Source organism: Artemia franciscana, chromosome 2 (assembly GCF_032884065.1).
Source record: "Artemia franciscana chromosome 2, ASM3288406v1, whole genome shotgun sequence".
Classification (NCBI taxonomy): Eukaryota; Metazoa; Arthropoda; class Branchiopoda; order Anostraca; family Artemiidae; genus Artemia; species Artemia franciscana.
The window spans coordinates 32,920,347-32,934,154 of NC_088864.1; the positions used below are offsets into that span (position 1 = coordinate 32,920,347).

The window sequence follows — 13,808 nt, forward strand, 5'->3', positions numbered from 1 at the left end:
CTCTTTGCTTACCGGTCTTTATCATGGACGGTTTGGTTGTCGCTTAGTCTTAACGTACTTAATTACAAACAAATTAGAGACGGAAAGAAAATGAAAAAAGTACTTTTTTCCACAGAATCACAGGATATAACCTAAAAAGCATTTACATCTCTCTTCGTATAATGGGAGCTACCGCCCTCTCAGCTCCTCTTCTTTAACCCAAAGCTTCACTTTAGCTTTAAATTTCCACGAATCGTAGCTTCAAGTGGTTAGTTTACGCATTGCGCATCAAAGAATTTGAAGTTAAAACCTTCCCGTTTTCTGTCTGGCCAAAACGACGATTTACTGTATATTAGAGCAAATCTAATTTAGCATATTTATTATCGAAAATCGGACCGAAAAAAGTACACGTTTTAAATTCGTATTTTGTCATTAATGTCAACGTTAGAATTGACTAAAAAAGTGGGGAAACTAGGATGGCAGCTTACGGATGTTTATAGTAATTTATGGATGTTTTTTTGTTGTTGTTGCTTTTTTGTTTTGTTTTTTTCAGTTTTATCATCAGTTTTTACTTATATGTCATAATACTTCCTTTCTTTTGTTTTAATTTAGTTCTTACTAAGACCACTTTATGTAGCCATTCCAATGTCAATGCAAAGTATTAAAAGGCTCATATTTACCAAACTTTGAATAATATGACATATCAAAGCCAGATCCGACTAAAAGAGAAAGAAAGAAAAAGAAGAAGGCAGAATCTAGCTCTCTAACAGGCACTCAACTAAGACAAATTACCCTAATTTATAGAATCTTGATAGCGTCTATTGCACAAGTGTCTGGTGGTGACAAAAGAATGATGTAGATTTCTAATGATTTTACCGACGTCAGGAATGGATGGAAACTTGAATAATTTATTTTGAACAATAATTTAAACAGCTTGTTCCAATGGGGGAAAAACTATACACCTAACGCCAAATTGGTAGCCTATTTTGTTCAGTACTTAAGTACAGGACATGAACTTAATTTGGAACGTAGTAATTGAACATCATTTTTGGATAATACTCAGTTTTATCATCTACTGTTATTATCTACTTATGTAGCTAATAGAACCAATAAAAGCCATGAACAAGTTTGATCTTACAAAAAATTAAACAAGAGGAATTAAGTGAACGAAATTAGGTAGAAAGAGTCACTAACGTCTTAGAAACACAAAAAAGAGCTGAATTTATTTTTATTTTACATCAGGTTAAATTCTTTTACTGATACTTAATTTATTCACATTCTCCAAAGTTTTGCCAATCGTTTCCAATTTTGTTTAATTTTCCTTTTTATTGTCTAAACTTTAGTTAAAATATGCAGGTGATTTTATGTTGTTATTTACTTAGTTGCCGTCTGTTGCAAATATGAATGTTAAACAGCTTTTTTTAACTGAACAGTTCATATATCTATGCTCGTACTTTTTTTTTCAACTTCAGGTAATTGAGAGAAGTGATTTGAATAAAATGACATCGTCAAATTTAGCCGTTGTATTTGGGCCCTGTCTATGCTGGTCTCACTCTGCATCTGCGTCACTGGCATCGAGCGGACCGATTAATACATTCGTGGATGTTTTGTTGTCCAATCGAAGTGCGATATTTATTCTGTAGAAGAAATGGCTGTTTAGTGTATAGCTAACTTGGGTTGCAATTATCATTCGAAAGACAAACATACGTGCCATCACAATATAATCTCGAAATGAAATTGGAGTGGCATTGCCTCAACTCTCTCGAAGAAGGAGATGCTTCTACACCGTTTGAGGTGATGGCCAAATAAAGCCATGTTGTTACTGCTCATTTATTTTGTAAGGATAATAGTCTTTCGGATACGGATGTCTTCCCATAAACATATTGAAGGACACTTTAGGGGATTTTTGTTTTGGAGGAATTTGCTGTATCATTTGGGTGTGAACTTAAAAAGCACCATTAATACTAACATGCTTATGTTCTTCTTACATGTTTTTTTAAAATTAGGGAGGTTTTCGGAGGCTAGAATAAAATCCTAATTGGCTAAAACAGGAATCTGTAGCAAGGATTTTCAAGACAATAGTCAGTAAAATTATTTTGTATTATTTCAGAAAGAAAAAATGGAATTAAAATTTATTTGAGGACTAAGACAGATGCTTTAACTCAAAATAAATATACTTTTGCTTAGGGTCCTCTAAAATTCGATACTTACGGTGTAAATTATTTGCTAGTCATGGTCAAATTATCAAAATGTAGATCTTAAGTGCAAAATAGGTCTGAAAATATTTTAAATTGCTAAAAACTGAACCGCAATACCAGATCAGAGCTGGTGCATGCGCACGGCTGCGATAAATTTGAAAATATAAACAAATTAAAACCTTAAAGAGTGTACAATGCTTCGAGAACAAATTTCGTATATACGATTACTTTTTAGGGTGTTTAAATAGTGATAGAACGATTGGTCAGAATGTATATCAGACAACAGAATCTAAATGTTTTTGCCTAGTTTTTAAGTGGTTTTGTTGAGAACTTTGTTTTTGACAGAAACTTTACTTCGTTTTAAGTTTCCTTTTATTAATCAAATGTACCCATTGATAGGAGTTTTTGCAAGACCCTAGTTGAAAACTTATAACCTAATTATGAAGCAAAACTTGTCACTCTTTGCTGCTATGATGAAAGCTTCACATTGTGTAATGCAAGAAATGATTTTACAAGTCATGTTTTTTATTGTTCAAGGCAGGAACAAATTTTAGTGCTTGGGATCTCCTTGCACTTTTTTTCCTGGTAGGCATATAGATGGGTTTTTTAGTTTTACACTAAATATGCTTCTGCAATGAAAGGGAGCTAACAATCCCTTGGCTTTCGTATTGAAAAATGAATCCGAATATGTTTTTTCAAATGAAGGAACGTGGTAAATCACCCATTCCTCTAGTATTGATTTAGTGAACTTGTCTCGAAAAGAAAGAATTTGGGAGTAAAATTTCACTTTTTGAGGCTTCAGGCACCCTCTCCCCAAACAAAAAGATCCACCGAGCTCCCTCCTAATAGATGGTGTGCAGCATTGTATAACCTTTAGTACAACTTTTAACTTCAACACGAACTTTCTATAATTTATATGAACATGGATAAAATACATTTATAAATTTATGAACAAAATTATGATTTTGTATGAACTGTATGCCGACCTTCCTACGAATTTTCCACCACGCGACCTCTGAAACTTAGGCGTTGTGCAAATATATTTTTGATAGTTCTAAACAGATTAACTACCTCAAAATACTTGCTTTATAGTATTTTAGGCCAAAATTCTTGTTTGTGTGGCACAAAACGACACAAATTAGGAATTTGCTGTGTTGCATTCTCTTGTTACAAGAAGATACTCTAGGGCTTTAGTTTTCCGTTCGAATACTTCATCCCTCGATATTTAAGGACCGCAGGGTCAATTTTATATTCCCTCCCCCCTGTTGCAAAAGAAACAAACAGATTAATATTTGTCTATAACCATCCTTCTGAGGGGAAAATGTCACTGTTTTACATATAAGCACCTGAAACTTTTGACTTCGGACCTGAAACTTCGGAGGGGTGGGGTACAAAAAAACACATAAAAAGTTTGTTTAAATGCTCGTCTTTACGTTTTTATGTATCGGACAAAAAAAAATGGGGGGAAGGTTCAATCACCCCAACCCCCTCGTCCTAGATACGACCTTGCTTAGCTTTCTTCAACATCTTGAATTTGATAGTGTTATTTTCGCCAAGATTGTCCTTTTTTACAGTGCGTTTTCCTTTTTTTTCGAGAATTAACCAAATTCTCTTTTGCTAATAATTTCTGATGAGTACTGAATTTTAAGTTTTTGGGATCAAAAGTAAAAAACAGATTCTTTTAATGTGTATGTCTTTCATAATTAGAAAAGGTGTTTAAGCCAGCTGTAGCTACGAATTTTCTGGCATCAATTTTTTTTTTCTATATTAAAGTCTGTCAGAGATTGTAAAAATACCGCTAGCCTGACGCTGGCACGGCAAAGGGCTGATCGAAATATCACTTGACAGCAGAATCCATTCCTGAAAACCCATAGCTGCAAATGAGCTTAAAACACCTTTTTGTTATTTTGTCCAATAATCAGGTTGGCCTAAGAAATTATTGTGTATATGGTTGTTAAACTTCTCTGTTTGAGAGTTTCGGTTTATTTTGCCAAAGGTCGCTCCTCATTTACTGCTCATTAGCAAGAACGATTTGATTTTAAAATTACATTCCTTATCTAACCTGGTAAGTTGAAACTCAAACTTAAAGGTCAACAGCAAAACAAGCAGACACAATCTTTGTTGTCAAGCAATTATATAGGAAGGGAGGGTCGACATAATTCAAGGCAGTTTGCTGATTATTATTTTTCTAATTTTTGCCACCGTTCCCTAGAATCTCCCTCATTCCTTGAATTTTCTACGTAGTTTTGTTCGTGGTAACACTTGCACTGTATTTGTTGCATACCATTTAGGTTATTTCTTACAATGAAATGTTGATTTTAAGTTAAAAAAAGAGCTTTCTTTTGTTTTTTTGTTTGTGTAAAAACAGTGGTATGGTGATGGGGCGTGCCTTAGGCACATAACTTAGCACACTTAAGACAAAGCCCGGGAATCAGTCGAAAAAACTTTTAATTGAAATAGTAACTCAAGATAACTAAATCACTTCTGGCACATGTAATGTTACTTTCAAGATGTTGTATCATTTCGTATAAAAATAAGTTGTCCAGAATAGAGCATTGCTTCACTAGAGCCAATATTAGCATGTCACTCATTCTCAACTAGTTGTGCAGCCGGATTTGGTTGACAAACTTCAGCGGTAGATTAAATAAATCACATGGTAAACCAAAGGTCCTATCTTTGATACCTTTTTGTTAATTCTTCCAATAATGAAATGATAAAATTTGACAGAAAATTGGTTGCTTAAATCCAATGTTTATATATTAAAATTCTATATATTTTCATTTTTATCGCGGGTACACCCCTCTCGTGCCAACTCACTGCTACAGAGTCTGAGTTCGCTCATTTTCACCGCCTATCTTTAAATACAAATTTCACAAAAGTATGGATAGGTATCAAAATATCGTTATTTTCGGTTCTTCTTCAGTCTTCCAACAATAAAAACATAGAACCTAATCGAAAATTGGGCATCATATGCCATAAACTTCAAGTCTTTTTTTCCAAGTGCATTTAAATTCCCAGTGAATCAGAGGAACTATATATCAAAATGACACAAATATCAAGAATCTATTTCTGTCCTCCATTGCTAGCCTGAGAAGTCATCCTAACCTTTCAACTCTTTTAAAACAGTCGTCACTCTCTATATGACAAGTTGAAGTGATCTAGAGCTTTGACTGTCTCTAGCATTTCAATATGCGTAATTTTCAGACAAAAGTTATTGAAAATATTTCCTAGTGCATTTAAATTCAGGGAGAATCGGGGGACCACCTCGGAATTGGAACTAAACAGTGGAATCCGTAAAGGAATTTGACAACTTTAAGTATTCTTCTACCACTAATTTAGCCTTAAAAAGCTACTTCAGTTTCCCGAAGTTTTTTTTTGCTCTGCAATCGTAAGCGAATGGACCAATTGGGCAGAAACTTGGAGAATATAGCCCTCTCTTGCTGGAAAAGAACAAGGGGGTGAGGTAATAATGTAAAACACTTATGGTCCGTGTTACCTTCTAATAAGTAAAGGTAAAGAGGGGGTTAGGAGATAGTGACAAATTTGTTGTACATCATTTGTATTATGCATGGTTAGGATTCTGGAGCTGTGCATAGCAATTTAGATTTATAAAAGAAAGATTATCGCTCTAGTTCAAGAAAATCTTTTATTTTTATTGATAATATTGCCTCTGGTTCATAAAAGGAATGCCAAAAATTTCCCCTTTTTTGATCGTATTACTTATTGTGTAAAACGAGCTTTAAAATGTTCAAATATTAATGTATAATAAAATAAAATAATAATGTATCTTTAAACATTATACATCGTAACATACGATGTATAATGTTTAAACCGAATGGATTAAAAAAGTGACGCATCTTGAGATTTAGTATTGTAGTATGCTGAATCCAACTACGGTGTCTGTGTCTATCCTTACTCAATCCTCCAATTGTTCCTAATAGTGTCGGATTTTGTTTGCTGGTTTTCTCCGTCAAATTCTATCGTTCCATAGTTTTTAATGGCCGATCATTATCATCAATGCTTATTCGCAAACCATGTCTTTAATTGTAAAGTTTTAATATTTAGAGGCATCGTTTCACGCATGTAACTATCAAACAATTATTTGCTATCGCTTAGTATTTTAACCATGATTTTATATCGGTAATCTGCAGCAGTTAAGTATTGTCGCAACTATTTGTTTTACTCAAATAATGTTTTGCTTTTTCTGTACGATTAGAACAGAAAAATTGCCCTAATGTTGAATACGTCAGCTCTATGGAGAGTCATGAAAGATCCATTCATGGATAGTATTGGAAGTACAAAATATTTTGATACGTTTGAGTTACTTCGTTAAGGATTTCTTTTATTTGTATCGCCCTATGCCAAGTTATTTTTTTTAAACTGATATCAAATGATTTTTGCTATTAGGTGCTTGGCTTGTATGTCAGTTTCAAGATTTAAGCTTGACTATACTGGTATCTCTGTTCGACGCATTTGTATATTAACTCTTGAAAAATTAACGCAAGCTTTGAACCTTAAGAGCCCACAATGACAATACCATTACTGTAAGAAGTGTTTTCAATGGGATTTTTTATTTGAGGTTGCAGAACCAATAGTAAAAGTTCATCACACCGAACTGCGAATTTAATTTTTATTCCACATAGGAGGTTGCATATCATGAACGATTGTAAATTGGTAATAATTGTTCTCAAGTTGGAAACGTTGGGGAAATAGAACTGTGCTCTTCAATAATGTTGTGTAAGTATTTTTTCTGATTTCAAAAATATTATTTATGGCGTATTCTAGTCTCAGTGTTATATAAGTGTCATTTAAATTTATGAATTTGGAAACTATCCTGCACAATGTAATTGTTTGAAATTTCTGTGTTATCTATGTATATATTTATATTGTTGGATGTTTTGATCTTTACTGCCAAAAAACTTATGTAATTAAATTATATCACAACAAATTTCTATTATTTATGATTCTTATCGAATTAAGCTTTATGTTTATCTTTTACTAATTTACACCGTCTTTATGTAAAAAATTTTCTCACCAACCCAGACTTTCAACCCCCTACACAAAACTATATGATATACGATGCTAAAATTTTAATGAATTTAAGTATACTCTAGCTTTCATTGTCATTTATTTTAAAAAGGTATTTTGTTGCTGTTTCAATCTGCTGTTACCGTACTATGCTCTATTCAAAGGGTAAAAATCTTATGAACATAATACTTCCTTTTCCGTGTGTACGTTGCCGGAATGAGAAGTCAGAGTATTGGCTCGTTTTACCTTGCATTCAATATACCCATTATCATTGGTTTCCCAAAGAATCTTTAAAAGAATAAAGTAAAGCGTCAAAATATTTCTTTAATTTCCAATTGAGCCAACAGTAATCAAATTAAAGATTACGCGACCATGTCCTCATTTTTCTTTTTAACGTCTATTCTATGTTTAATATCTAGTGAGCACGGATAGCGATTTCTAATTCTCTCCCTTTTTTAATAAACGACGAGTGACATCTGGGTCTTCTCTTTCGTTTCTTCTTTTGGTAAAAAGTGAACCAGCTGGTAAATTTCCAACGCCCCTCAGAATCCGATGTAGTCTGTCATGCAGTCGAAGACCTTTGCTCCTCTGCTGGAACAAAGCAATAGCACCATTCGTGAGAGTTGAAGGACCGTTCTCTAGATGAAGAGCGGTTTTGAATCGAAATCATCTTCAAGTAGAGATCCTGAAGCTCGCTTAAGAGTAATTTCAGCTGTTTAATTCAGCAGAAGACAATAATCATAAAAGCTAGCAGAAAATATTACTTATATGTCCACTAATCTTGCTTTGAAACATGCATAATAAGAGCAGTAGAACTATAACAAGATAAACTTAAAACGAAAAGAAATATCTATGGATGAATAGACGGAAGTTTAAAAAAAAAAAAAAATGTAAAAATTACAATCAATGCTTCATCAAACTTACGGAATAAACGAATGGAAGTTGCCATAAATGAGTGTGAAATGGCATCCTGTCTCACCTAGAAAGGCTAGATTCTGTCTAGTGTTTGATTGAGAATAATATACAGTTTAAACAATGTGTTTCCCATTTTTCATAACACTTAAGAGATCTATCCAAATGCCAATCAAATTTACTGGAAAGAAAGAAATAGTCTGTTTGAATAAATGCGTTTGTGATATTTACCTTCTATTTTGTTATAGGCAATTTAGTTTATACATTTGGGAGTGGCATTTTGTTTTGTCACTATTTTCCTTTTTATTCAGTTTCATTCGTAATTACAGAACATTGATGCATAAATGGAACTTTTACAACATCACTAAGTAATTTTTGATTCAGTCTGTTTAGTTTGTCAAATAATCTGAACTGCCGAATAAAGTAAATTATTTGCTTAAGTGGCCTACAGGAAAAAAAATTCAAAAAGCTCCCAATAGTCTTATATTGGTCATGATATTAATAGATTGTACGACACGAGCTAGTTTGTTTGACACAATTTTTCAAAAAAAAATGTTGCTTAAAGCTGCGAAGCAGTGATTTTGGCTCGTTTTAAGTTTCAACTTCGTTTCTTCACAATCATTAGGAAACTTTTTTTTTAATTTATTCTTGTTTTTTTTTTAGGTTGTATAAATATTGATATTAAACCTTATAAAACACCTTTTTCGAACTTAGGCAAAGAAACTAAAGAAGTTAACATGAGTTTTTGCAAAAAAAAAAGGGCATTAAATATAGGTTTAACTTTGCATCTCTGTTAAACTTTGCTTTAAAGGAATCTGGGATTTGTCGCAAGAATAGTTCATGGGATATATATCATTGGCATCTTTGAAGAGTTACAAATGAAAAATCCAATTATTTATAAATTTTTCGAAGGATTTAAGATGTGCAGTTAATATACTTAAAAAAGATTTCTCTTCTTTGCCTTCAATATATTAGGAGAATTGACCATTAGACATGAATTGGCACTTCGAAAAACAATATGAATTTCAAAAAAACAAATTGTTATATACGCGATTCGAACCTATGTTATCACTGGCACAAGACACAGTCGGTATCATTAGATTAAAGGTTCTTGTCCAATATTCTTGTTTATATTGTTTGCTGTTTCAAGTTATGCGTTTATAACATTCTAGAAATATAAGGCAGTAGGGTAATCTAGACCTTTTATCACAATCTGTTGCGACTTTTTAATTTTTTTTTACTATAAATCTAGAAAAAGCACACTGAAGTGATCAATAGCTTAGAGCTATTTAAAACTTTATTTAAACATATGTCTGCCATGTTGCCTGCATGCTAGTTCAAGTGGTGGTGATTTGGAGTGGGGGGGGGGGTCCGTGCCTTTTATTTTCTCGACACTATCTAAATTTTGAAAAATACCTTTTGGGAGTATTCATTTAAAAAAAAAAAACATTTTTTGGAATATTCATTAAAAAAAAACTAGAAAACAGCCCTAAGTACAATTTTTTATTGTCTTTTGGCCCAATGCGATGATTTTATTAATTCGACTTTTTAAAAAGCGATTAGATATAAAAATTAGTTTTTAAATGAGCCCAAAATTTATATCATGTTGCCCGCATGCTAGTCCAAGTGGTGGCAACTGAGGGAGGTTGCTCTCCTAGATTCTTAACCTGACAAAATTTTGAAAAAAAAAACCTTTTTTAGAGTCTTGTCATTGGAAAAGGCTTTTCTAGGTATTAGTATTGAAAAAACTGGAATCACAATCCAAAGTGCACTTTTTTGGGTGCCATATAGCATTGAGTGATGGCAACTAGAAAAAAACATAACGGGCAATTTACAAAAATAATTAGGTATAAAAATTATCTTTTAAATGAGCCCTTAAAGAGCTCTCTATGATGTTCCAGCGCCCTGCCACTGACCAAGAAAAAAGGCAGATGAAAAAGAAGAAGAGGACACATTACTGCTACCCATACAAAAAAAAAAAACATTTTCCTTTTGTTAAATAGTAGGGGTCTGTAAGTATCTCTTAAAGGGTTTCGGACAAAGGTGATTCCAGTGCGCACACTTTTCATTTTGAACCGAAGCCATTTTTGAAAGGTTTTAGACTCTTTCAAGATTCCTGTATCTTTGTTTTCAGAATAATATTTTACTATTACAATTAATCGAATAATAATTATCATTCCTGTGTCAGCAAATGGTAATATTTTCTCTCTATGCATACAATTTTTCTATCAATTTTTAACCTTTGCCTTTTACTTACTCGTTGCTTTGAATGAGAATTTATTCTTGACATTGGTTTGTTAGTGAATGAAAAATGAATGTCAGTCTCCTGAATCTTGAACAATCTAAAATCTATAAGCGCAGCTGTTATCGTTAAGCCGTCTCGGGGGCAGTAAGATGCAGACTGATTCATCATTTTTTCCTTCAGGAACTTTATAGAGTTTCTGTCATCAACATTTTAATCAAGTTCTGCCTTCAGAAGACCTAGGAAAGCAGTACAGTGCTGAATCTGGGAAAGTTATTCTTAAAAGCATCTACAGTAAAGGAAAGGCCGGGGAGCAGATTACTCATGAGTTCGTGACTTTTCACCATCCGGAGCAAGGTCTGGTTTATCTATCTTGCATAAGAAACTTAATGCTCTATGCTGTATAATTTGCTGAAGTATCCTAAAGGTGACATTTGGTGCAAATCACGTTTGACCGACCTATACTGTTCACCTGCCAACTTTACCGCTCGTCAGCAACCTAAACATTTCATGAAAAAAAAAGGCCAACATCAATGCTAACCAAATAAATCGCTATTTCTTACAGATTACCCATGAGTTCATGCTATCACCATTTTTACTGTAGGCTGATTAATTTTCTGAAATATTCTAAAGATTGTATTTCACATTGCATGCAAATTCCGTTTCAGCAACCTATACTGTTAATGTGCTAGCTTTACAAGCTTTACTAGCTTTAACTCGCAACCTGAAAAATCTATGAAAGAAAGGGGCAAATGCTAACCAGCTTAAAACGTTATTTTCTTTGGTTTTGACATTGGGACCTGAAAAACCTATTTTCTGGATTCAGCCGTGGTGATTCCAATGGTATGCTTTTTATACTGATCTGCCATCCTTTTTTAGTGTTTTCAAGCTCTTCTTCGGAATACTTTTAAGCTTAACATGATAATAGTTACCATTTTAGAACCAGAAAAAATGTCAGTTATTTCGCTTTAAAAGTTTTATGTTTTTCGATTGATATGGGGCACAGTTCACAACTTATTAGATTGCCGCTATTGTTGAAACCGCGATATTTGAAACAAAGTTTTTTTTATGGAAGTAAAGAGCAAGGTCTTAAAAACGAGCAAAAAATTATTATTTTGCAGCCTCTACAGCATGCGTGTTTAAAATTAGTACTTTTTATTTTGATCCGCTCCCTAATGAGGGTTTTCACGCTCTTCTTCGAAATTCCTGCATTTTCTTTGGACATTACTGTTAATTTGTAAGGATCCCACAGATGATAGAGATCATTATATATCACTATCGACGTTGTCAATAGTGACATCTTTGTCATTGGCAAAGTTTTACACCGAAAAGAAACTATTTTTCTCAATGATAATGATCAAAACCGAAGAGTGCAGTAATGCAAGTATTTACAATAATGTGTTGAAAGTATAGGTTTTTCAAAGAAAAATTGGACTAACCCACTACTGTACGAAGTCAACAACAAAATTGAGCCACTAGTCGTTGCTCGGTGATTTTCCATTGACCTGCTATAGTTTTCCTTTTTTGAAGTTGTGCCCTTCTAAAACATACGTGTCTTATACCTACATGTTATCTTTACCAACTACCGCATCTTCTCTAGACCTGGTACTGGAAACATGCATTTACGTAAAAAAAAAGTTTCCGGGGTGGGGTAATATTAACAAAGAAAAAAAAGTCGCTAATATTTAGCATTTTGGTAGTAGTCACCAAGCCCGCAAGACTATTCCAAAAACTAAACCGTATTTTTTTCAGCATCCTGTAATGTTTCCGATTGCGTAAACTCGTATAACTAAATAAACAAAGATAAAGGAAAAACAAAAATTGTAAAATTACATGAAAAAAGGGGTGCGGGTATTTTTCTGGGAAAAAATATCATTAAATTCCAGGTTAGTGAAAAATAAAAGGAACTTAAAAAATATGCTTATTTTTTTGCCTAATGCTTTTGTTCGGCATCTGAGGCTAATCATTGTTAATTTTTGAATAGTCAAAAGAAAACAAATATCTGAAAAATTAAAGGTGTTAGGAGTGAAATTTGAAAATAAAAATAGAGTTAAAAATGAGAATAAAAATATCAATAAAAGAAAGCCTTTAAAATACTATTGGGGAAGAAGCAAGGTATCATTAATTTAAAAAGAAAAAAAAGAAGAAAATAATCACCCTTTTTCAGAGGAGAGGTCAATCATAAAGAAAATCTAACAAGAATTGTCCAATTTTTTTTCGGGAGTTCCCTCCAAGCACGTAAGACGTCCAAAAAGTAAAACCTATTTTTTCTAGCACCCCGTAATTTTCAGTTTACATACACACAACTTTGTAATACCCCCCCCCCCTCTCACGCACATGACTTATAATGAAATTAAGATAATAAAAAATAAGGATTTACATTGCTTGAGAATAATGGACTGAAGGACCATGGCTTTCGATTCCAACTGTAGAAATGTCAAAGGACATTGAAATATAAGTATTGTTCCCTTAAATAGCGCAATTTTCTAAATTTTTTTTCAAGCATGTGGGGCTAATCGTCATTGATTTTGAGCAATCAAAAGAAAACAAAAATTTTAAAAATTAAGTCTTAAGATTTGAATTTAAAGATATAGTTAAAAGCAAAATGAAAATAAGTAGTCTTTCTGAGAAGACTGTCTTCCCAAGTACGTCAGGCTTCTTTGTATCATCAATTAAACAAAGATAAAAGAGAACTGAAAAATCCATATTAGTATATATAAGATATTGAAGAGAGTGTGGCCTCCGTACATGCTTTTTATGCAGTAAATCAAACTTTTATTTTCCAAACAAATGCGAACACGAAAACAATCAAGGGACAATCTTATATCACAGACAAAATTCTTGTGCAGGGGGAAAATAAGACATGTTTCTCTGCCTGTCAGCTGGGTTTAGTGCAAGCGCATGGACATGAAAGCTTGAAGATAACAAATGTGCTAGAAGGTGATAGTGATCTATACACGATATTGTTTGTAGTGACTCCTACATTTAGCCGATTCGGTCGCAAGTGACAAAGTTTGTAGTATTTCATCGTGTAGTGTTGGAAAATGTTGCCACTGGTCAAAATGGAAGCACCCTTTAGTACTAAGCTTATATGCTATTAATACGCAACATTCCAAATCAACATTTGCAGACAAAACGATTCTCTAGTTTTAAATTTGAAATTCCTTGATTCTCAGCCCGAAAAGTAGTATTTTCTCTTTGGTAAACTGATTTAAAATTAAGTTACTACAACTAATTAAGAAAAATTAAACGAAAGCAATATATGCATTAAAAAGTTTATATCCACGAAAACAAGGAACTATTCCATCTTCAATTTTTCTTCGTTCTTTAACTACGGTTTTCTTTTCCTTTAAAGCGAACTGGAGAACTTCCGGACACATATAAACTTGAGTCTCGTGGCCTTCAATCCGGTTAATATTTTATGGGTCTCCAAAAAAGCATTGCATTTC

General features: G+C 33.1%; 1 protein-coding gene across 1 annotated transcript in view; it reads left to right on the forward strand.

The window, feature by feature from the left end:
• Positions 1–7,119, forward strand: part of LOC136040267 (rho GTPase-activating protein 1-like) — an 82,287-nt gene extending 75,168 nt beyond the window's left edge. Inside the window, exon 10 of the mRNA XM_065724502.1 lies at positions 1,452–7,119. Within this exon, the coding sequence (XP_065580574.1) occupies positions 1,452–1,622 (171 nt within the window). The 3' untranslated portion in view covers positions 1,623–7,119. The remainder of the gene's footprint in view (positions 1–1,451) is intronic.
• The last annotated feature ends 6,689 nt before the right edge of the window (positions 7,120–13,808 follow it).